At 39.4% G+C, this 25897-nt stretch overlaps 1 protein-coding gene across 2 annotated transcripts; it reads left to right on the top strand.

The window, feature by feature from the left end:
- On the top strand, positions 1–12468 carry gypc (glycophorin C (Gerbich blood group)). 2 transcript variants are annotated; one of them, XM_085151595.1, is made up of 4 exons: positions 1–2624; positions 5198–5293; positions 8510–8548; positions 9216–12468. In XM_085151595.1, exons 1-4 carry the CDS (start codon positions 2489–2491, stop codon positions 9413–9415), a joined length of 471 nt encoding a protein of 156 aa, XP_085007721.1. In that variant the 5' UTR covers positions 1–2488; the 3' UTR covers positions 9416–12468. The 2 variants fall into 2 exon arrangements, with proteins under 2 accessions (XP_085007721.1, XP_085007722.1); XM_085151596.1 differs by having other exon boundaries at positions 2622–2719.
- Positions 12469–25897: the final 13429 nt, after the last annotated feature.

Below are 25897 nucleotides of genomic sequence, written 5' to 3'. Positions count from 1 at the left end.
AATGTCACTGGCCTGCAGGTCTTTCCTGTTTAGCAAAGAGGCTATTCAGGAAAAACTGAAGTTCAGTTTGTCCTTTTAGCACGTTTTTTTAGAAGATGTTTTTTTAAGGAAATGTGAGAAGCCTTTTTAAGACTTATTGAGACCAATACTGAACTAAAACATAGTGAAATTTAAATAAATACACTAAATGGTCCAGTGGTTAGTCTTTTCTGAGGCACAGAAATGTTTAGTATTTTATTCCTGTAACTTCACATTTGCAGCACAAATATGACTCAGTGTGAGTCATAAAAATTAAGTGGCATCAGTGGATATTTCTCTTTGGAGTGCACCTTGATCAGCACGTTTCATCTTTATGACAGTTTTTTAAAGCATCCATTCATTTTCTTAATGGCTCATCTATTTACGGTCTCTTAGGTGATGGAGTCTATTCATGTTGATTTTGGGATGATGATGAGGTACATGACAGGTCATCAGAACATGAATGGATCGCTAAACAACTCCAACATTTCTTAAAGTTTAATGGGAATACTAATAAAATAAGATACAAATATGAAGGAGAGTCAGGTGAAGTCCACAACCTCTTTTGATCAGGAGTTCACAGTTATAACAGTCCAAGAAATTCTGGTGATCTGTACGTGCTCCTTCAAGAACAGCCATCAAAACTCATTCATCACAAGTGTGAGCTTAAAAGAAAAATACATCAAACTAATCATTCCCTTTATTATCCTCTAGACATCGACGGATGCTGTTTTGTATTACTAGAGTAAAAATCGGATAGCAACATCCTTGGTACCAAGAAAAACACGGTGGTATAGGGGATTTGGTTGCCAACTGGTTGTATTCTGGGTATATTCGAATAAAAAAAATAGAATTGTGAATGCCTATGTCATGTTGCAGTTAAATAACTGTCCTGCAGAAACTATGCAAGAATTTCTGTTTCAGATTTTTTAGGTTGTGGCTGGACTGTAGATGTAGTTAATTTCTGTATATGCAGACAGCGACAGAGTTTATCACAGTTAATCGCTGCATTACCACAAACCAGTGGCAACTTGACCCCATTCAATCACAAACTGACAACAGACTGACTTCATGTTATTGCTGTTTCATCACAGTGTTGGCACACCAAAGTCTCTTTGAAGATGGCAACTAACTGTGAGTGGTTCTCTTTAAAGCAACCACTTCAAAGGCAACAAGTTCCCAAATTCATTGTGTTCAGTAATAATATTGGTCATGCTATCCCAGCAACTGTTTTCCCAAGTGTGACTGTAGCATAACAGCCACTATTAGGTCTCATTTTTGATGTTGGGTTGTGGCATTAGCAAGATGGCAAGATTTCTGTCAAAGATTAATGGTCTAATGGTGTATTTTAATACCAAACAGACCTAACCAAGTACTTTCTAGTGTCTAAACCTCACCAACAAGTGAACATAAACGAAGGCCAGAGGTACTAACGGCTGAAATGCCTTTTAACTCCACCACTCCTTCAACCTCCTAACAAAGATTTTTTGATGGTCAATACTGACAGGGATAGTTATACACCTTGAATAGCATTGGTGGCATTATGTGACACAGCAGGATGAAAGTGTGCTGTGCAAGTCTATTACAGTGCAGATGGAGACAACCATCAATTCCTGCACTGAATCCATAATTAATTCAATATGCATGTATTTGGACTATGGGAAGAAATCCACGCAGGCACAGGGAAAACATGCAAACTCCACAAAAGAAAAATGTAATGAAACATATAACAAAAAAGTGCTAGATATATAGTTTAGTATAAGAACTGAAGGCAACCAAGAAAGACAAACTCCAAAAGTACAAAACAAGACCACAAGTAAAGAACACAGGAAGGCAACAAAACAATCTGACATACACAAAGGAGGGAAAAGAACAAAAGCAGGAAGTAAAACCAAAGCAACACTAACTTTCAAAGTAAAACAGGAAGGCAAAAAACTAACATAAGAGATGAAGACAAACCATGAAAATTTTAAATATGAGAAGCTAAGAAACAGTGTAACCAGGACCATCAAGGAATCATTTTCTTATCCTAGTTTTTGATGCATGTGGATTTAAGATAATCTTTCTGTGATGTTGAAATCTTACCTCGGGTCGCTAAGGAAGAGTAAAATGAATACCCCACTTCTTTTTTTATCTGGCTGAATACAAATATTCACCCTTGTATTGGAGATTTAGAACATACAGGTACCTTTTTTCACATTTGAAAAGGTAAATGTACCTTTAGGTCCATTAATTAGCTATAAGGAGGACATTCCACGTAGATTGTACATGGACTTTTACTCTAGCCCCGTTTCTGAGGCTGTGCACCCTTTTCTTGTTAAGAAACCATCTTTATTTGTCTAAAAGAAGACGGTTCACATTAATAACCAGGCTGAAGGTAAGGATTATTCAGCACAGGATGTGCACAAGGGCCAAACAACAAAAACACACATACACACACACACTGAAGTGCTCCTCTGTGTGTTAACAGATGATGCAAGAGGCGTTGTCAGCTGCATGCACTCAGACATCTGCAGGCTGTTTAGGATCAGAGAGGTGGAGTCAGCTCCGCTATTGGCCAGAGGGGGAACAGATCTCGACCCTGGGGACTGACACCACACCCATCCGTATGTGTGTTTGTGAGTGTGTTTTGAATTGTGTGTGTTGTCCAACGTACACTCTGTCGGTGTAAGAAGAGTTGCCTGCTGACTCTCAGAAACTGGTGAGCTTCTTTTTGTCTTTATGTCAAAATCCTTGTTGTGGTTTTGTGTTGCTTTGAGCAGAACGAGCTGCTCTGCAAACAAACTGTTGGGCACTTTGTTTTCAGATTATAGTCAGTGGTCAACAATCTGTTCTCACTTATTTTAAAAGTTGCATGTGTGAAGCTAAAGGACTGCTTTAGTGGAAACAAATAAAAACCTTAGGCACCTCAGTTAGGGATGTTTAAAGAGCATTAAACTCAAATAACCTGGTGATTAAAGTGTCATATTTGTGCATTACACTTTAATGCTCTGCAGCTGTGTACCCGAAGCATGACTCTTGTTACGGAGGCAAACGTCGATGCTTTGGATGCATTTTAGTGCGACACCTCGAGTTCATGAGTCAGAAAAAAATGTATTTTCCTTGAAAGGCTCTATTGTGTGGTGAAATGTGCTAAAATGGGGCATTTTGCAAATGAAATGTTCACGGGGTCAGAAAAACCCTGATACAATTGGAGATGCTGACTGGATTTCTCACTTGCAGACACAAACTTAGTTCACTGCTGTCAAAACATCTGGCAGAGAATTCAAATCTGGCTCTGAGAAAAAAGTTCCTGAGGGGATCACGATACAATAAGTTAACACTAATCACTTTAAAAGGAAGGGTTATACAACTGTTGGTTTGGTTTTCCAGCTTATTTCCTGGATATGTTCCTCATAACAATTTCTTTAAAAATTTCCTGATCGTAAGCCTCAAGGATTCACATGAGGTAATGGGATAAAATGAAAACTGAACATTATTTCAGGCACCTTTGTGTATTGAGTTTCTAATATGTTAGGATCCAAATTAGGGTGTTGTTTGTGGTGGGAAAAGCTTAATGTGTGCACTGACAAGACTGTAAAGATGTCAGGCTAGAAAATGAAAGTCTGAACTGGTACCAATGTTGCTTTTTTGGTGTCAGGGAAACAAACAAGCACAAGGTAAGTCGAACAAAAACAGATGAACACTGGTCATTAGATTTGCAGTCAACAAAATCAATACCCATGTTCAGAGGATGCTGAGGCATCTCTAAACCTGAACTCTTGATTCAACAACCTGAGTCATTTTTTTTAATAGACAGAAATTTGTTGATCATCATCATTATACCAAACTTATTAAGGTTGAAGAGGAGCTATGGCTCAGGAGGTAGAGTGGGCCATCCATCCATCCATCCATCCATCCATCCATCAGGTAGTCAGTGATTGGATACCAAGCTCCTACAGCATATGTGTCAAAGTGTCCTTAAGCAAGACACTGAACCCCCAGTTCCTCCCAATGCATCTATCAGAGTGTTTGAGTACCCGTGATAGTTAGAAAAGCGCAAAATAAAGTACTGGATGAAGGTGTTTGGATGGTGAATGGGGTTGGTAGTAAAACACTCCTTTCCATAAGTATCAGTCCGTTAAGCAGCCGCTACATCCATCATCATCACAAAGTTCTACCCAATAATTACTGAGCTTATAAAAATTCCCAGATTGCACCTCATCTTCAAACTTGATCTTGATTACAAGTGCACATCTGTAAAGTGTCATTAGAGTCAGACTCAATGGGTGGAAGCAACACAAAGTATTATGTAAGGCCTGTAGCCATTTCTCTCATGCTCGTCTCAACAATTTCTAGTGTATATTTGCTGGAAACACATATCTATGTCAATGTTCAGAAGGACAGAGCATTTAAATCCCTGACAAGACATTAAAATGCACAAATATAGGAAGCGGTAAATGCATTAGCGTCTATTATGGCTAATATGACTGGTTGATACACTACTCATTAAAACCAGCTTACCATCATTAAATTTGGGATTTTACCAGCTGTGACTGCATAAGCTTAAGTCCCTGATCACAGCAAGGATTGACCAGGGATTAGCCACGGGCCTGGACAATCCAGGGGGCCATATAAACTGTATCCATGATGTTTACCCATGTTTATGTCATTTTTCTTTCTTGACAGTCAGCAAAACTTTAAAACTACTTCTTACCTCCTGAACAAGTAGTTTTTAACGCCTAAGCCTAACAGAATTGTTTCTGTGGCCTTTATTGCTTAAAGCTAAATAAATAGATTTTAATGAGAATTAATAACACAATAAAAGTGTAAAAACATATCACCAATCATCACGAGCTGTGGGTTGTGACCTAAAGAATGAGATCCCACATACAAGCAGCTGAAATGAGATTCCTCCAAAGTGTGGCTGGGATCAACTTTAGAGAGACGGTGAGGAGCTCGGTCTTTAATAAAGGGCTCAGAGTAGAGTGGGAACGTGAGGAAGCCCCAGGCCAGAGCCAGCACATGCTGGAGAGATGACATCAGCAGATGGTCCAGCGTAAAATAACTAAAATATTACAGCAAAAATGTAGCTAAGAGGAAAATTTGTAGGAAATTAGCTGCACTAGCTGTAAATTAAATTATCATCAGTTTAACTGCAAGAAGAATTTTATTCATAAATCATGCTGTTTCTTCACAGGTGACTTCAGCATGAACACTCACGCAACAGTGCCCCCTTTGTCAGGAACAAGCCCCTCTCCTTTTTCAGACCTTGTGACCAAGATAGGACCCAAGGGTATGTGCCTGGAAAATGTGTGAATTGTCTTTTATTTTATTTCACCAAAACATTTGTTCATTAAACATGAAAATAGCATAAGTAGACCACAGGGAAACATCACTCATCTATCTGCTGTCTGTTGATGCTGCTTAAATATTTTTGTATACTTTTATTATTATTTTAATTTGTTTGATAAGTTTGTATATGTGTTTATTCAAAATCTTAACAGTGTTCATAAAGAGATTAGTTAATTTATATTTTATGTTAATCTAATTCTGCTACACAGGATTACAGTTATAATAAAATATTCGCATTTGTATAGTTATTTTCTTATGAATAAATCAAAAACAAATACAAAAGAGTTGGTGCGCTACAGGATTTGTTGACATCTTGAAAGAGCAATTTGCCGGTTTAGCTACAGCTGTTATTTCTCCTGTGCACTGGTGGGTGTATTGATTTATCACAGATGACAAAGATGACCTACAGGAGGATCCAGAGTGTTACGACAAAGTGCTGATTTTTTTATTTTCAGTTTAATGTCAGGTACTGTAGAGATTATCGTGTATTTGTAAATGTGATGGTTACATTTCACACAGTGCATTCCATAATGATTCAAGACTATTCTGTATATGAGCACTGTACATGTCTGTGTCCGATGTCTGATTATCGACGAAGACCACTAAAATCACGGTGATTGATGCCCATCAAAGATTTTTTTCATTAGGATCTGTATTGGTCATGATCTCAGCACAGACTGGAGCTGGAGTCCATGTGCAGAACTCAATGGGACACTGGAAAAGCAGCTGATTGCCCCACTAATCACAAAATAATTGCCTTATAAATTGTATAATTGCACCATTATTTTTGCTTGAATAACAAATTTAAACCAGCACCAAAAATCTTATCACATGCATAAGCATTTTTTTAATAGATTTAGATTATAGGACACTAAAATTCAACATCCAGTTTGTGGGACAAACACTCTGCAAACACAGTGAACCAGCCGAGGTGTTTGTGTGCGTTAGCAGGGAGTGTCTTATCAGCCCGATGTCAGAGTGGAGCATGGGAACGAGCGAGCGTGACGCCTCGGGGGGTCTGTCGCTGTGGAGATAAGGGCCTAAAACGCTCGTACCTGTCCTCGTTTCCACAGCAGGGCCTGGCAGGACCAACGCAGCCTAGAAATAACTTTTATATTGAACTGCAACAGCCAAAGGGTCATTTCTTAAGTGTTGTTAAACACTTAGTGTTCTCTGCTTCTTTTTAGAAGATGCAAGAATGCTTGATTAATATTAGACACATCAGATATACAGATTTAACACATATGAACAACAAATTGCTGTATTCTGCTGTTAATAAGTCTATGTCATCGTGTACACAGTTATCTTTCAAAAAAACTGTGATTTTCAATTTCAGCTTGAAAGGTCTATCGACGTGAAATGCAAAAAAAAATGATGTTAAGCACTGTCAAGATGCCATAGCAACAGGTGGCGATACAGAAACACTGGCCAATCAGAAGCCTACAAATAGAAACAAACTGTAACATGCCATTGCAAAATAACCTGCAGTGCAAAAGTCTTGAGAAACATTTCTTTATATTTTTGCTTCCAAGGAGCCAGAATTTCCAATAATGTTATAAAGTTCTCTTGAGGAACAGATCTTTAGGCCTTCTGAAGTTTTTTCTGTGGATATTGGCTGCTTTTTCACTCATTTTCAGCCCAGTCCTTGCACCATTTTCAGAGGAATGATTGCTTGTTTGAGCCACTTAACACGGACCTATGAACCATTCAAGCACAAAAAAGGCACTTAACTCAAGGGATGGTCCAGTGTTGTGTCTACAAATATCAGACAACTTAGCAAAGAATGAATTTCAAATAGCATCTTTAGGCACTTTGTTACAAGCAGCCTGTCACAAAAATACATCATTTGCTCAAATTTCTTTAATTTATTAAACACCAAAGTTAACACAGTTACAGACATAAAATAATATTTTTGCACCAACAAGGTGATTCCCAAAGAGCTTTAGTTGAAAATGTGGCATATCTCAGTATGGTGTGCAGTGTGTCCTTAGAAAATTTGAGGAACTAAACAAATGGAGGACAAAAGAAAAGATGCATCAGCTCTTAAAACTATCTATAGCAGATCAACAGTATCTGGAAGTTATGTTCTTAAGATATTGGCTTGTGTTTCTGAACAGTAATTTTACTTTTTATTAGGTGCCTCAAAAGCATTATTGTTAATCGATTAAAGGTTAGTTTTTGAAGCGGATACTGTTACCTGTTGAAATATGTTACAAATTTATGCATAGTGACAAGGAAAAAAGTGGCTATTTGTGTACATGAATCTATACACAACAGTTGTATTGGTATTAATGAGTTAAAATGCTTTTCTAGGAATTTGCAGCAAGCTTTTTTTCTTGGTAAATCTTTGGAAAGTTGCATAAACAGTTATTTTTATTATCAGCAAACTTAAAACAACAACTTCTCATCAAATTTCATCATTATTATCCTTTAAATTTGGCTTTGGTTTTCTTAAACTATGAAACTTTTAGGTACCATAAACCTCATAAACATTGATATATATATATATATATATATATATATATATATATATATATATATTTCTTGATTTTGCTTATTTTCTAAAATATGGTGTGTAACGTTTCTTTTTGGCCTTGCAGTCATGTTGCTTCTACACACACTGATGCTCTTAAATAGACGGCCGTTGTTTGAATGCCACGCATGGCTGGACTCTGAGGGAAAATGTAAACACAAACAGCTGTTTGTGTCCCCCAGATAACTTAATATTGTGAGCTGCTGCTTGTGACAGTACATGAGCGAGGAGGCTGTAGATTGAGAGAATGATTCAAAGTTTCACTTTGCCTTTGTCACTGACTCTTATCTGGAGCTCTGTAGCTTTTCTACTGGTGGTGGTCAGAGTGCCCGGTGGCGCCAGTGTCCGGCAGCCTCGCCTCTGTCAGTGCGCCCCAGGGTGGCTGTGGCTACAATGTAGCCATCACCAGTGTGTGAATGTGTGTGTGAATGGGTGGATGACTGGATGTGTAAAGCGCTTTGGGGTCCTTAGGGACTAGTAAAGTGCTATACAAATACAGGCCATTTACCATTTTTCTACAAGATGAATCTGACATGGAAGTTCGTATTTTAACCTCTACTGTATGTCATTTGATTTAGATATAAAACTTCACCCAAGTTTGACTTAATTTTCATGTCTTTACAGAAACCTATGACACTGGAGATTTTGCCGCTTTGATTGGTGGTGAGAAGTGACTTCTTTTCTTATGATGTTCAACAATGAGTGTGAATCTGCTGAATTTTATTTCAGTTAACATGAATGAAAAAGATGTTCTGTTTAATAACTTGTTCTGTACGGATAAAGGATTTTATTTAAATTAAATTCTTAAATCTAAGGGATAAATAAGGAAATAGAAGAACATATTTGAAAATGTAATTACCTCTTTAATCTATAATTTTAGTAATTGATTCAATTTGGTTCTAATTTGTTAAAAGAAAAATTTTTGCAGGTCTGGTATTCTCCAGAAATTTTTGTTTCAGTTAATGAAGTTTTTACTAATAGTGGGATATAAAATTGAAGTATTCTTTAATGTGTTAAAGTTTCTAAATTTGGATTTTTAAAATAAGTTTTTATTTTATTAGTTTTTCTTTCTTGTTATAATTGTTACTCCAGCAGAAATGTTCATTAAATGCAAATGTCAGTTAATAATATATATCAGGTTTTTATTTCAGTTCATTAGAGATATCAGTTCATGAAATACATGAACTTTGCTTTATAAGTGAAAAGTAAAAATAGAGACACAGCAGACTCCATAGGCAGGATGTTGAATTCTATGTTGAACTGCAATGAAAGTGATGCTTTAAATGCATAGTTGGGGGCTTTGTGATGATATTTCCCTCTGCCGTCACAGGAATCGTAAGTGTAGTGCTGTTGTTAATGATCTGCGTCATCGGCGTGCTGATGTGGTACCTGTCCAGACATAAAGGCGAATACGTGACCAACGAGATGGAGGACAAAGACGAGGACGCCGACAGCGGTGACGGCGACTCCGTTGGCTCTGATGAAGCGCTCCAATCTGAGGAACCTCTGACAGCCAAAGAGGAGAAATAAAGGGGGGGAAATAGTGACAAAAGTGTCACTCACGTTGCAGACTTGAGAGCTTTGTAGCTTTGTTGCGCTCATCAAACAACAAATATGTGAGAAGGGAAGTTTAACGTTTTTAGAAGTAGCCGATTTTAAAAATTGCACTGAGCACCTTTGCACGTTGGCACCACTAAATGTGAGCAAAGCACGACTGTCTGAAATGTGAGCCCTTCTCAGGAATGTGAACAACCAAAAGAGACTAAGATGTGGTTTGTGTTCGGTAGACCTGTGTTTACATTGTTCCCTCATTAAAAGCTCCACTTTAATGCAGCGACGTTGCATAAATTACAAGCAGGCATTTTCATGCTATGACTGACTGTGGTATCCTGAAGCTATGTTGGCCCCAAGGTGCCAAACAGAAAAAAGCAGAAAACACAAAACTTAAAGTAATGAAAAAAAAAAACAAGATGAGCTCAACTACAATAAAAAAGAGAGGGAAGATGAAACAGAAAGAACAGAAAAAAACTGCAAAAAGAACAAAAACAGTTTTAAAAGCAGCAGAAAACATAAACTAAAAAAACGGAAAAGTTATTCAAAAGCAATACATCTTTTCTAAAATATTGTTTTTCCATTTTTCATGTTGTTTTTCCATTTGTTTTTTCAAGGTTTCATATGAGTATATGTTTTGTTGATGATGTTTTATATATTACCTATAATATATCTTTTAATCCCCTAACAAAAAGAGTCACACACTCGGATGTTTTGTTGCTCGACCTTTAGCTTTGATTCTGGCATGCAATCGCTGAGGCATCATTTTTGATAAGCTTGTGCATTGTTACACTTATTTCCCTCCAGATTGGCCTTCATTTTTCTCCATGGCTGTGTATTGATCGTGAGTGCAGTCAGATGGCTGTATAAATGGTTCTTCAGCACATCTCAAAGATGGGGTTAAGGTCTGGACTCAGTTGTGACCAATCCATGTGTGAAAATGATGCCTCATGCTGCCATTGTCATCTGGTAAGATGCCTGCACCATCAGGGCAGGCAGAACCTGGTCATTCAGCACATTCAGGCAGTCAGCTGGCCTCACCGTTTGAACATAAATCATTGATAAATGTAGACCTGACCAACTGAACTGAACCTCACATCATAAGACTCCCCTCACAGATCTCTACTGTTGGCTACTTCATCCCACTGATGATTGATACAACCTCAAAATTTAATTTTTAAAGGACATTAGTGATAATGATATTTGTGTCTGAATAACATTTGATCTCAGACAGCAGCATTTATGAGTGCAAACAAAACAAAGGGCATTTTCCTTCTTTTCCATTGAGCTACTGTTACTGATGTTTGATTAGCTAATGTGCCAGCACCAAGCTGCAGTGGCATTATAGTCCAATAGTAGCCTTACATACTGTGCCACAACCTTAGCCAGATCTAGGTACAAAAGTAGCCCAGGCAGGGAAATAGCTTGGAAATAATTAGCTTAACAGTGCTAACATAACTGAACCTTGTAAATCTTCAGGAGCTGAACAATAAAATAAAATTGAAAAACAATTTCAACCTGGCCCTGCTTTTCCATCGTGTAACCACATTAGAAATTTCCATCTGCTTCTTGCTCTTCCAATCTTATAGAGTGGAGCTAGCTCCAGCCATGCTAGCTTGACTTTGTTTCCTTTTGATTGCTAGCATCTGCTCCTCACGTGCCTTCAACCATGTATTTTTTGCCTCAACTTTTCCTCCATATTTTGCAGCGTACTGTATTTTGTTGGTGGTTGTTGAAGTAGCTTTCTTTTTTACTCAGAGGCTTCTCTCGCAGTGAGTGTTGTGCCTCTAGTGTGAATATGGCACAACCCTAGCACCCATCCCTCTGGAGCTAAGTATGCGCTCGCCAGATAACATGACCTTTTCCCATTGCTCCTGAGCCCAGTCTGCTTGCTCCCTGTCCTTTTGTTTTCTCAGTTAGCATCACTGATCGGTGGTTTCCTTAAGGCTGTACAGCCTTTTAATGCCAATCCCCTGATTTTCTCTTCACACTGCCTGTGGAAGCGCTCTTAACTTGGTTATTAAACTTTGCCATGAGCTCTACCTTCATTTTTTGTGATTTGATTTCACTAAATATTTACATGATCATTAAAGATTTTTCTCTGGTTACATTTCATGATTTTTATCATTGTCCAGTTTTTGCAGTTTCAGAAATGGCCTTTGTTGTTAAAAAAAAAAAAAGTGTAACATCTTCTCCACATCCCCTCGATACATCCTCCAACATGGTTGTCTAACAAAAGAAAGAAGTTCTCACAGCATCTGTTAGCATTAAATAAGCTTTTGCCAGCAGAAATATATTAATGATTGCAGTAGTAATCCAGTGGAAAGCTCTTAAATCCAGGCAGACTTTCTTTCTTGGCAGAGCAGTGTACATCTTGTGTTTTCCATTCTCTCGCTGTGTTGTGCACCTTGGGGCCAGCATAAAGATTCTCGTGCAGAAACAGCTCGCTGAGTCCATATTATTAACAATTCTCGTGATTGACGAACAAAATAAATGGCAACACATTTAAATAACCTTTATTTTAACGTTGGTAACATTAGGTTCCTGAGTACTGAATTGTTTTTCTCAGTGTTTCAAGAATTTGGCCTCAGATCTCACATTCTTCACAAACTTCTTATTTCTAAAACTTTTACAGCTGTTGCGAGTCTCTATGTTGTCAGGCAGTTTTTGCATCATCCTGCCAAAGAAGCTGAAAGTTCAAATGAGCCTAGCAGATGAAGATAAACATCTACCGGAGTGCTTACTGCTGGTGATTTTCCATTGTGTTTGTTGTCATATTTTGAGGTCAAAGTAATAAACAACTAACTACAGGTTGGAGTCTGACTAACATGTGACAGTTATGAATCAGCAGGGAGGAAAAAAATCTTTGTAAATTTCCAGCCCAGAGTGGTGCATTTCTGTCTGTTTTCCCATCATCAAAGCTCCAGTTTTCTGCTCCAGCAGACTTTATTGATTTTATCCTCTTTTAGTAAAATCTCTTTTATTTGCTGATGTTTTTCTAAAAGTACATTAATAAACTTGATACTTTCTGACACTTTCTGGTGCGTCAATGTGCTGAAAATAAACTCCCTCTGGTGGCTGAAATGTGAAACTGCACTCCTGACCTTCAGCCCAGCCCAACCTTTTCTTTCTTTCTTTTTAAAGATAAAGAAATTACAAACGAAGACCGAGTCCACTCACACAAAGTGCTGTACTGCAGTACTGTGTTGGGGCGTATGCGTGACTGCATGTGACAAAGTGGCTAGGACAGAATTCATTTGCCATTTGTCACTTGCATATATTGTTATTTTGTGTTCTGTTATTTTACAGTCAGCCATAATGCTTTAATTTAGACACTGCTGGTGTAACTTCTCTTAACACACACTATCCCGGGTTTTGTTTGTGGTAGCAGTAGTTACATCCTTTACATCCATGCATGTGTTTTAAAGCAAACACTACTAACCATCAGATCATCTGAATTTTCTTCTGTTTACAGGCACATGTCTGGTAAATTATGTTTCTTTATGTTGCTTTGGTTATACTTACCATGGTGTCCATGTTGTGTATTCAGGTCCTATATGTGAGACAGGTGTATGGGAAGGGCCGCCCACTACTTCCTGTTTATATAGGGTCATGAGGTCAATGATTGCATCACTGGGTGTAACCAAATGGAGGGTTTTACATTTTGTATAGTATTGTTTGTTTTCTTTAAAGTAGCCTTTTGAGTTATATTGTATGCAGTGTTTTACTTTACAAACCATTTAGTTGAGTAAATGAGTTTGTCAGTTTCATGCATGACTTTATTCCTGTTCTTTGTTTAGAATTGTATTATTTGGTTTGACCTATTTGTTTCAATGGTAGGGACTAACAAGGTCGGGTGTGGGCAAAGTCCTGTATAAAGTCAGTGGGATTTTTGCATGCCTGATTGATTGTTTTATGGTAAAATGGAGATGCCAGCAACAAAACATGCTTAAAAGAACTTCAATCGTCTGCTAATGCTATTTACTTATCACCTTCCGTGCTGCTTAAGTTATGCTACATCACACTGCAACTTATCAACAGTCTCTTCTAAAAATGTGCTTTTTTCCAAACAAAACATAGGAAACATTTTCTACACATTAACTAAACTGTGTTTATGTTTAACCCAAACCTTAAGGATGCAGTCTTTTCACTGACGAAATCTACACACGTTATTATTTATAATAAATAAAAGCTTACATATAGTTATATTTAAAAGATATAATTTAGAGAAAACAGTGTTTGAGGGCCTGTTTTTTTTGGATGAACTTCAGATTAATTTAAAGCACAAAATTAAAGATTTTTCATCCCGTTTGCAACATAAATATCAGTTTAATGATCACCACATGAAACTAGAGGCTGGTCCAAATGGCGTGACAGTAGCATGACAAAGATATCCTGCAAGAAGAAATCAGCTCCCTGGTGGCCGTGAGGCTCTAAAAGCAGCTTGAGCCCAACAGCCACCGAAGCCTTGATGTGGCAAAGCTGCTGTTTTGTGTCTGACCAGCAGCAGCAGGATGCGTCAGAGTGGAAGAACTTCAGTATGTTTGTTTTTACTTCGATCTGTCGTCCATGATGACTCATGCTTTCGGGTAACAGCCATCAGCTCCATCCAAAGCTTGACTTGGACTCGCTGCAGGAAGGAGCTGAGGGTGTGTGTGTGTGTGTGGTCCGGCCGGTTTCACTTTCAGCTCCGACCCACAATGCCAGATTATTGTTGTTATTCCTCTAAGCTGCTGATGGTTTGAATACAAATGTCTGGCCTTCGTTTTTAGATTTGAGTCACCACGGACTTCTGGTAACTTCTGGTAACTTCTGGTAACCGGGTAGACGTTTTGGTGAGTTGAAAGATGAGGAAAATAAAATAAACAAAAAGCCCAAATCCAAACAAGTTCTTACCACATGTACAGCGACCTGGTTTCTTTAGGTTTGCAGCAACCTACTTGTAAACAACAGCAATAAAGGTTCATAAATGATCAAAACTACAACAACTCAGAATAAATATCTAAAATTTTAATTATATGATCTGTGATAGACTGGCACAGGGTCCAGGGTGACTCTGCCTCCTGCCTCTCAGCTGGGATAATCATATCCATCCATCCATTTGCTTCCGCTTATCCTTTTTCAGGGTCGCGGGGGGCGCTGGAGCCTATCCCAGCCGTGGATAATCATATCACTTCACTTAATTTCTTCGGTTTTCTCCTCCAGTAACTCTTTTTTCTCAGCATCACTTGCTCTTGAATCAAACACCTATTAAATATGAAATGTCTAAAACATAATATTTGAGTTTAAATTACTTTAATTCTCGGCTTTTAAAGGCCTGACAACAAGAAAACTGACAGATAATGAACCCTTTTGGGGTGTGATGCCAACACTGGCCTGCAGTGTGTGCTGTTACACTGAAACAGAGTCAGAGTGTGCGATCACATTCAAGTCAGTTTAGTTATGATCAATAACACTGAATTTAAAGAAGAGTGGAAAATGCAGAGGGAGAGGGCAGAAGAAAAAGCAAAAGATCAGAGATGAAGAAAGAGATGCGAGCAGTCAAATGAGGGAATTTAAATACAGGAAAAGTAATCTGATCTTATTATCTTTATAGAAACAGGAGTGTGCTCATGTTACACTGTTAAATATCTAAACACACACACACAGCCTGAGTGTCAGAGTAAATTTATCACATCTGCGTGTTTATCAGCCAATAAAAGCTGCAAATTGAAACCATGTGACCCTTGTTAACTGAAATGAACTGCCTTCAGACAAAACAAACACACAAGCACACCTAAGCCACCTTGTAACAGAAACACTGAATGTGTCTTATTAAATCATCAAATTACTGCTAATTTGATTAATACTTTGCTTTGAATTTCCATCCATCCATCAGGTCACATGGACAATCTAAGCACAGAACCTCAGACCCTCCTCTAGTTCTCAAGTCAAACCAACAGATGTTATTCCTCCTGTTTCTCCTGGGTATGCTCCATCGCTTCCTCCCAGATTGACATGCCTGGAACACCTGAAGTAGGAGGCATCCCGGAGGCATCCTGACCAGATGCTTAGACCACCTCCACTCTGAGCTCGTCTTGAATGACCACTCCCTTTCTCCAAATTAGAACCAAGACCCTCTTCAGAGGAAGCTCATTTACACTGCTTGTATCCCCAATCCCAGTGTTTCACTCCGCCCTTTTCCTGCTGAAAACCAGGGCCTCAGACTTGGAGGTGCGACTTCTCGTTCCCAAGTGTGAGCTAAAGGTCACCAACTGATAAAACCAGAATAACCACATGATGCTGAGGTCACCAAAAAGGTGTGCCAAGAAATCCTGAAAGTTATGAACAGAACTGGTGATAAAGGGCAGTCCTGGCAGAGTCACCCGCGGGGAACAGGTCTGACTACTGCCGGCAATGCAAACCAAACTCTGACTGCAGCTGTTCAGCAACCGAATGGTCATTTTTACTGATAGCTGCTTTGAAACTGATGAAGCCTGAAGCCAAACTCTCATCTGAAAATCATCTTTAAAGCATTTTTCAGAATCACAACATGAAAATCACAGACATGCAGAGGCAGGGTTTATTCAGAAGAGGACACAAATGTATGTGGAGAACCAAAAAGAAAACCCCTCGAAAATGCTACCAAATAAGTCTCTGTTGATAATGAAATGTTAAATCAATAGACAGATGCAAGTAAATAAAAAATAATAATTTGAAAACATTAAATACCGATAAAAACAACAAAAGGCAACCTTAAATAGGACAGTAGTCCATGCATAAAAACTAATGAAAGCAGTAAAAGCATAATGAAAAGATAATTAATTCTTACAGTAGTCCAGTAAAATTAATCTACAAACCTACAAACTGATATCCACTAACAAACTCAGAAGGTGAAAAGGATCCTAAAGATCAGGAATTCAACTGCTGAAAGGCTAAACAGGAATCTTTTCAGTTGGTTTAAACTCTGATCGAGACAGTATGTTCTTTGGAGCATAAAAGGTGGAGGTGGAGATGGAGTCGAAGATAAGCTAGTTCATTGTTGACTAGTATGTCCCCAGTATGTAACATTAAAATCAGTTCTAGTGTAACAACCTCAGCACAGTCAGATTCTTTATCCATGTGACATTTTTAGGACAGTTTAGAGTTTTTCCAGACTTTCAGTTTTAGCTCCAACAATCAGGAGTTCCATCTTATCAGGATGTGACTGCAGAAAGGCATTAGCCATCCAGTTATCACATGTCATCAGCATACTTATCATAACAGTCATTCTGCTTCTGATAACAGCTGACCTTGTGGTAACTTGTTGAAGTTAATCGGTAAACAGTAATGGTTCAAAAATGGATCCCTGTGGAACACCATGTAAGACAAACTATATCTTGAAGCTAAAATTCTCAAGGGTAACATTTATTCAAGATTAACCGGGAAGCACAGTAACACAGGGTGATGGACAGATGGACAAAGATAAAGAGAAGGAAATGGCTAGATATACAGCGCACTGAGGGCTGCATGGGAAAAGTGACACAAGTGGGAACAACAAAGGAATGGCAGTTAATGCAGAAAGGAGGGAAAATGCACAATAAGACACATGAAAAAAACTTATGTCAAAGGTAACTAAATAACAACTGAAAGAGTCAGAAAAACATGGAAACAGGAACATGAAGAAGTACAACAAAACAAACAAATATGACAGATTATACTGCCATCTTCTGCTGGGAAATGCTGTGAATCTGGATGGCTTTTTGACACCCTCAGGGGTCTCAGGGGTGATTTTTGACAGCAGAAAGGGTAAAGATTTACAAGGCATTAGCAAGACCTGCTATGTTGCACGGTTTGGAGACGGCAGCACTGACAAAAAGATAAGAGACTGAGCTGAAGATGATCAGATTTTTACTGGGAGAATAGGCAAAATTAGAAATGAGTACATCAGAGGGACAGCTCAGCCTGGGATGGTGTGGACATGTGCGGAAGAGGGATAGTGGATGCATTGGAAAAAAAAGGCTGATGAACACAAAAATGCCGGGCGGAGGGGAAAGAGGAAGACCACAGGGAAGGTTCATGGATGCAGTGATGGAGGACACGCAAAAGGTTGGTGTGACACATGAGGATGCTGGGATAGGGTGAAATGGAGGCAGCTGATCAGCTGTGGCGACCCCCTAAAGGAAGCAGCTGAAAAAAAGAGGAAGACGATGCTCATAATAAAAGCTTCATGCAGGACAGCTTCCTGATGGTTTACTTCCTGGTTCACGCTGAGGAAATCGATCATTGTTGTTGTTTTCAGCGCACAGGCTAATCAGAAAGTCAAATGTTTATTCTTTAAGACTTAACCTGATAATTTTACATCACTAGTTGATAATTTGTAAGGATCTAGATATTTTATGTACTGATACAGGGAGTTATCCATCTCCTTGTACTGGTTTTAAAATTGCACGCAATATTCAAATAGTTAAATTCTGCGTGAGGTTCTTTGAATGAATAGTTGAACTGAAGGACGTGTTGTTTATTTTGTTCGCGCCTGCTCAAATATCCACCTCCGCAGGCACCCATTTGAATAACTGAAAACAAACCTGAGCAGGTGTTTGTGTAGTTTTCATACAGTGATCCGAATGTATTTTTTTTAACAGTTTTTTAGATTAAAAAATGTCTCAGGCATCTCTAATCCCTTTGCTCTTATACCCCTGAAGGAAGCTTCCACCTGCATCATACAATTGTGACACTAAGCAGCTGCCGATGCTTGTTTTAGCTAAAACTAACAGACCTGACTCACACCAGCAGAGGAGGAGAGAGTTCACAGGGCGGCTTTGAACTGCACAATGTGATGGTTCATTAACTCTTAGCTTTATGAGCCTGTGATGAGACAGCATCTGCATAATTCTCCTGTACACGCTAAGAATCAAGCAGGTGAGGATGTAACAAAAAGGTCTGGACTTTGTCAGGTTTTTTCCTCTACAAAAAAATACCATTAAGGCCCAAACTGTTGAGTGACTGGAGCTCCGCCAAAGTGGGAAATTTTATGTATGATTCACAAGCTCATTGTTCATCAAATGACTTTGGGCTAACAGAGCTCTCGGTAACAACAGTGGTGCGGCAGCCAAGGAAAGAATGAGCTGGAACTTTTTTTGTTGTTTTTTAGCAGGGAAAGGAATAAAAAAAGATAAAAGACAATATGAATTTCCCCAGAAAGACGGCTAATTTCTCGGCACTCGTGCTGCCTTTTTCAGAGAAGTAGAGAGGAAGTTTGGCAGAGTCCCGCCCACCAGTCCCACAAAGATCATTACAGAAATGTGACACATATATCATATTTAACAAGACAGACTTTTTTGACCTGGTGCTGAGTGTCAAAGTACGTCTCCGGTGTGGTCGGTCGGCGCTTGTAGAAATGCTGAGCCGCTCTCTCTTTAGGACCGAATCCTTTAACCCCTGAAAGTTGACTAGGAGTAACCCTTGAAATCGTCTCTAAGCTGAGAGGTTTCTTTCATATTTCAAGCCAGCTTATAGAACAAAATGACTGGGTTTGCATCAGACGTTAGTGAGGGTGGGCTCTGCCTATGCAGCTACCATTGGAAAACCCCAGAATCCATTCTTATCATCTTCAAACCACAACTTTGTTGACACGTACCAAGGTGTGAAAAATTGTCGTTATTGAGGGAACAGGGGAGGTCATTAAGGGCGAAAGACAGAAACAATTTGATCTATTTAAAAAGCCTCTTTTGTTTCATTCGTTGCATTTGTTTCTACTAGAACTGTTGAAATGTGTTGTTTGGTTAATATCGTCCAGGATATCTTGGAAGAAACAATGTTGTGCACAACAATTGATGCATTTGTCACTTTAACTGATTGAAATGACATTGTTAGTATCTGTAGTTCTTCTACGGCTTGTCAGAGGTTTCAGATTACTAAATATTCTTAAATTGCAGTTTAACAAGCCACACCGGGAAAGTCCTGAAAAGGTTTTGGCCTCCAAAAAAGCAAGAAAACAAGAGACAGAGTCCCAAAGCCAGCTTTTATTTTGAAGGGGTGATCGAGTTCATGGGATGCTGCTGTCACATGACTCTTTGTTTGGTGTGTGTGTGCACATATGTGTGTGTGTTATGTGTGTATATCCCAACCCAATTTACTCAGTAACAGACCACAACTCATGTTTCTGTGAGTGTGTGTGTGTGTGGAGGGGGGGGGAGGGGGTGTAACGTTAATCAATGCCAGATGAGCGAAGAGGCTAGACGAGCCGAGTCAATGTGTGTGTGTGTGTGTGTGTGTAATAACAGTCTGGACTGTCGGCCCCCCAAAACTCGAGGGGCGGCCGCACACACGCCCACACTCGCTCTGAATTCACCACCTGAGAATGTCGGGACGAGGGGGCCGGAGCGGCACCTTCGCGTGCGAAAGAAGCTCTCTGAGGGTTTTTCGGATGGGGAGGGTTTGTTTGAGTGCGTCCTTCACTGACAGGCCCCGGTTACCAAACTTTTCTCCATTCACTTCAGCTGTGAGTCAGGCTGCATTAAGGGTCAAAGCGGGACAGTGTTGTTTTGAATCTGTAGCCAGGGTTTGTGGACTCTTTTCCAACACAAGAAAGCCAGCATATTTACGCATTCTTTGCATATTTATGACATGATAATATAACAACTTATAGAGCTGTAACATCGGAGGAGTGGTTTTTTTTAAATTGAAAAACAATAGGGCTTTATCCCAGAAGGTTTTCCTAAAAACATGCATGTGCGCAAGGGAGAGGGTGACTGACTGGGAGTTTGACCTGATCCCATGCCTCTGAGGCTAAACCTGTGTGTTGTTTCCAATTATTTAGAAATGAAATCAACAAAAAACTGTTATGTTTTGGCCATTTTGCAGGATAACCCAAAGTAATGTAACAAGCAGTACAACAACTTAAATACTGGACCCAAATGAAACAGTTTATTTATGCTGGATTCCCGAATAAGTTGGAAGTCAGAATTTCCAAGTTCCCAGCTGGAGTTTGAATCTGGAACACCCACTCAACTCAAATTTGCCACTGGCAAAGTGGTTAACACTCCAAGATGGCGGTACTGAACATAAACAGTAGTGAAACTGTAAAACTAATCTGTAATCTGTACTGCCACTGTTGCATATTTGTGACTCACTAAATAAACCACACACAGAGCACTGATCAGGCTCTATCCGTGAATGTGCTACAGTGGTGGTTTTAAGCTCTAAAAGCAAGTATTGTGCTGTATTGCTAGTGATACCTGAATGGCTTTACCTTGTTAAGAGCAAAACAAATCCTTTTTTTCCTTGCTTTTTCCAGAACACCCTAACTCGTTTCCACATCTGAGCTCCAAGGTATCTGGAATGCAGCATTACAAAAGGGCTCAAGTGGGGAAACGAGGAATTCTGAGGTCCAGATTTCTTCAGAAGACAGATCAGCTAATCTGTTTTTTGCAACAGAGGGTAATCCAGAGAAAGGGAGGAGATCTGGATGTGAGGATAGAAAGCAGGGAATTCCTACAAAGAGAACTATTGAAACAAAGGGACTAGAAAGAGAGAGCAGATTTCTCCTTTTTTTTGGCTTCCCTTCATTGGCTCCCTGTTAAATCCAGAATTGAATTCAAAATCCTGCTCCTCTCATACAAGGTCTTGAATATCCCATCTTATCTTAATGACCTTGTAGTACCATATCACCCTATTAGAGCACTTCGCTCTCGCTCTGCAGGCCTACTTGTTGTTCCTAGAGTATTTAAAAGTAGAATGGGAGGCAGAGCCTTCAGTTTTCAGGCACCTCTTCTGTGGAACCAGCTTCCAGTTTGGATTCAGGAGACAGACACTATCTCTACTTTTAAGATTAGGCTTCAAACTTTTCTTTTTGCTAAAGCATATAGTTAGGGCTGGATCAGATGACCCTGAATCCTCCCTTAGTTATGCTGCAATAGACGTAGGCTGCCGGGGATTCCCATGATGCATTGAGTATTTCTTCTTCAGTCACTGTTCTCAGTCATGTGTTAATAGACCTCTCTGCACTGAAACTTGTTATTAACCTCTGTCTCTCTTCCACAGCATGTCTTGTATCCTGTCTTCCTTCTTTCACCACAACCGGTCACAGCAGATGGCCGCCCCTCCCTGAGCCTGGTTCTGCCGGAGGTTTTCTTTCCTACTGCCGATTGCTCATAGGGGTCATATGATTTTGGGGGTTTTCTCTGTATGTATTATTGTAGGATCTACCTTACAATATAAAGTGCCTTAAGGCAACTATTTTTGTGATTTGGCACTGTATAAATAAAACTGAATTGAATTGAACAAAAGGCAACTAGAAAAAAACACTAGCATATCTAAAGGAATCTACCAATTTACCAGTGAGTAACTGCCAATGAATGGCGAATAGACTGGTTTACTGCTTTTTTGCTTTGAGCTCTTAAAATACTTTATTTGACTTGCCTCATTCACAAAAACACTTTTTTGTGTAAGTTCTTTCAATGTAACATTCAATGGATGCATTGGAGAGCAACTTGGGGATAGTATCTAAGGATATTTGGCATGCAGCCGAGAGCAGTCAGGGATTGATGCACCAACCTTCTGATTAGTAAGTGACCTGCTCTACTTCCCGAGCTACAGCAACAATGAGCCACAAATCAGCCAGCAGGGTAAAGACCTGGGAGAGGTGGATAGAAACAGCACGTCAGCACTGGAGGCCAAGGGAACCTTGACACAAATTACTCTATAATTTACAGGGAGCACTACTTTTTTTTGTATATGCAAAAATATACGAATGTTGCAAGAAACCCATTCCTGCATATGGAGTATCTTAGTGTTTGGCCTGATTTAGGGCAGCTGTGGCTCAGAAGGTGGAGCAAATCTATTAACTGCAAGGTTAGTAGTTTGAATGGTGGCTCTTCCGGTCAACGGGTTCTTGAGTAAGGTATTGAAACCTGATTTGTAATGATGCATCCACTGGAGATGTGAATGTTAGATTAAAAGCACTTGTATGAATGAATGAATGAGTAATAAAAAGCACTTTGAGTGCTCAAATATAGTACAGAAGCTTTATATACAGTAAGCACAGTAGTGCCAGTCCATTAAGTACATCAGATCAGTTCCCAGTTCTGTTCATGATTTTTATGGACAATATTTTAAGGTCTCAGGATCACATTTTTAGCAGATGATGCTGTACTTTTAAATTCAATTGCTAAATTGCCCCAGGCAGTTTGCAGCCTCTTGGTGCCTAAAAGTCTGAAAGGTGGAGTGGAGGAATTTAAGTATCTCAGGGTCATGAGACACAGAGACTGAAAGGCACTTCTGCAGTCGCCTGTTGTATTGAAGAAATGTTTGAAGGTGGCTCAATCCCCTCACCTGGGGACAGGTCTTATATGAATGGTAAATGGATTGGTTCTTACTAAAAGCACCTTCACCCATTCCAACAAGCACTTTTTTCTATGCTTAAAAGGAACCCTGACAAGTTACTCTAAATATGCTACAAATTATCTCCACTACATAAAATCATATTTGCGAATAACTACAATTTTTTTGTTATTCATTAAATCTTTGTTGTTAAAACTATTTTGGAGCCGTGGGAGCGGCCATGTTTTTTCGCACACAATGCATTCTGGGACGATGACATGTATTGGTGTAGCAACGGTATTAATTAACTTGCCTATTAGTGATCTGGTTACGACTTGGTAGACCAGCACTATCCGGTCTTTGAGTCTGCCGTTATTAGCCATGTCTGGGCCCAAACTCCGCTGCAGGTCCCAAAGTCAAATGATCACTGCAGCATTACTGAGAGCTGAAAAACTGTTTAAATTTGTTCATCTATAATAAAATGATCAGTGTGGCTGCTCTACCAGGTGTAACAATTAAGTTTAACATCCAGGCATCCATGAAAACGGAATTTATGACATTGAGTTAGAAGTTAGCAGGGCGTTAGCTCGCTAGCTTCCATCTAAATATAATATACCATGTTCTGACCGAGGGATTTATGAAACAAATTAAAACGTACAGCTCTGCTATCACTTCCAACATAAATGAAGACAGGAAAGTAAACATCAGCAACGTTTGTAGGGTTACTGAAGTTGGGCTAGCTGGTAAATGGTAAATGGTAAATGGCCTGTATTTAAGGGATTAAAAATGGAGCTTTAAAATGATTAGCGGTAATAAAAACCGAGACAGGATGACAGTGATCACTGACTGTTTTTAGGGGCTTGTTGAGATTAAATAGAACAAGATTCAAAGCATTAAAACAATGCAGACTACTTTGGGCCCAGAAGCAGGATTCATCACATTATCACTTAAAGACCGGATACCGGATACATGGAGGCTAACAATGGCTGCCCAAAGAACATCTGGATTAAGACATACGGCTTCAAAGTTTTGGTGCTTTACAACAAACGCTCTCAGTCTCCATTGCCATTGCCAAGCAGTAGCCGCATAGACACCAGTAGTTTTCCCTCGCTCTGGCGTCTTTGTTTGTCGGATTGTTTTCATCTTCATCTTCATCTAAGTGCTGGTTGACTATTTTCATTCTCTCTCTCTCAGTTTGCTCTGGTTCAAACTGGAGAGGTTGAACAGAAGCCATTTCCAGTGCACTGCTAACTGTGCACTGCATCATACGGATGCAGTGCAACCGTATGACGTCACTACCCAGAGTGCATTGAGATATAAATAACAATGGCGGCCTACTGGTAAATTGGTTTTATATAAAATGTGCTTAAAAGGACAACATTTGGCGTATTTTAATACCACATATGTGTTATTGAAAGCACAGTACATATTTTAGCGCAAACATGTCTTAATAGCCGGGGTTCCCTTTAAGTCTTTTTTACATACACCAGTGGCTGTATCGGAGAGCAACTCAGGGACTGTATTTCGCCCAAGCACATTTGGCATACAGACTGGAGCAGCCAGGGATGAAACTATCAACCATCCAACTAATAGATGACCTGCTCTACTTCTTGAGCTAAAGACACCATACTCACCTGTGACCATAGGTGAGCAGGGCCACAGGTTCTCCAAGGGTGAGGAGTTTGGTCACTTTGGAGGAACTCAGAGTTGAGGTGCTAACCCTCCCGAAGGTGGTTGAGGAAACTAATTAGGATGGCTCCAGGTGAGGTGTTTCAAGCATGTCCTTCTGGGAGGAGACTCTCATGCAGACCCAGAGGCATCTGGGCATCTTTTCTTAGACTGCTGCCCTCATGACCCAGACCCGAATAAACAGCAGAAAATGGATGGGTGGATGAATGGATGGAAATACAAATACTTTTGGTATTACTACCATAATTCCAAACACGGTTTTTCTTGCAACTGCATTCAGAAACTAAAACAAATGCAGGAGGTTGTGTAACCACACAAGTGTCCCAGTGTTTTGGAAAGTGTCACATTAAAAGTCTTATTTGTATGAACTTTCTCACAGGAAACAAGAAAAATAATGATGCACTGGTGGCTGCAACGTGAGCTTTGTTTACACCCTATATTTCTCTACAATTTGGAAAATATTGGATGGACTGACAACTTTCGGCAAAATGCTTTGATAGTGAAGACATATGATTTCAGGCAAATTGCTGCTCTACTAGTCTGTTTTACTTTGGATGCGCTGCTCTTCTGTAACATATATAATTTATTTTAAAAGCATCAGATGTCACATTCGGATCGCCCTGACAGTAAATCTAACCACTGCAGAAACAATAGCTTCTTTGTGACCAAGGCGTCTTAACGAATAGAGCGATCATTAATCTCAATTTGAAATCAGGGGAAATTTACCCCTGTTTTTCCTGGATACACTAACAAAACTTTGTTTAAATCCTGCAAGCGATTTCAACAATGACGTTAGTGAGTCATTTATCAAAATCAACAGGAACGATAACCAAAACTACTAAAACAGTGTAGGTTTCCATGTTGGATGCGTCATTTCCCACCATCGCAAATAAATAGTTATAGCTTTCATATCCGTTAGTCACTGCTGTAAAATCTCTGACGTTTTCACTGTGCGCTGACAGGAGGCAAAAAAAAAAGTTGAACCTGACGAGGTTTAGGCCTGCAGCACTGAAAGTGACGTTGGTTTTACTGTGCCCTGTCTAATAAAATCCAAGTCTGACAGACACAAAGGAGCAGAGTTCAGTGGAAATGGAATTTTTGGAGCTGAGCAGCACCTTGGTGTGTTTTCATTCTGTCCTCTGAAGTCATAAAAAGACACTCATTTCATCGCTTACCAAAAATCTCTGGATTCATTTTCCAGATGGTTTTATGTTGGCTGGGAATGAGTCATCAAAACTTCAAGTTTTGGGAAGCAGTTGGAAAAGTAGACCTGCTGACGAAAACATTTCCCAGCATGCTCAGTTAGTCACACAAGAGGATGATGGACTGAAGCTCATCTGAATAAATACATGAAAACAAATCTTCCACTTCCCTGGTCGGCGATGAGGTTTTTATCCAACCAGTTATTTATCCAGGGTACATTCACTCTCTCTCTCTCAACAATGCCGTGATTAAGTACCATAAAGCTGCGCACAATATCATCTGGGAGCT

The sequence above is a fragment of the Neolamprologus multifasciatus genome, chromosome 23 (genome assembly GCF_963576455.1).
Source record: "Neolamprologus multifasciatus chromosome 23, fNeoMul1.2, whole genome shotgun sequence".
Classification (NCBI taxonomy): Eukaryota; Metazoa; Chordata; class Actinopteri; order Cichliformes; family Cichlidae; genus Neolamprologus; species Neolamprologus multifasciatus.
This window is presented reverse-complemented; position numbering and strand designations above follow the sequence as displayed.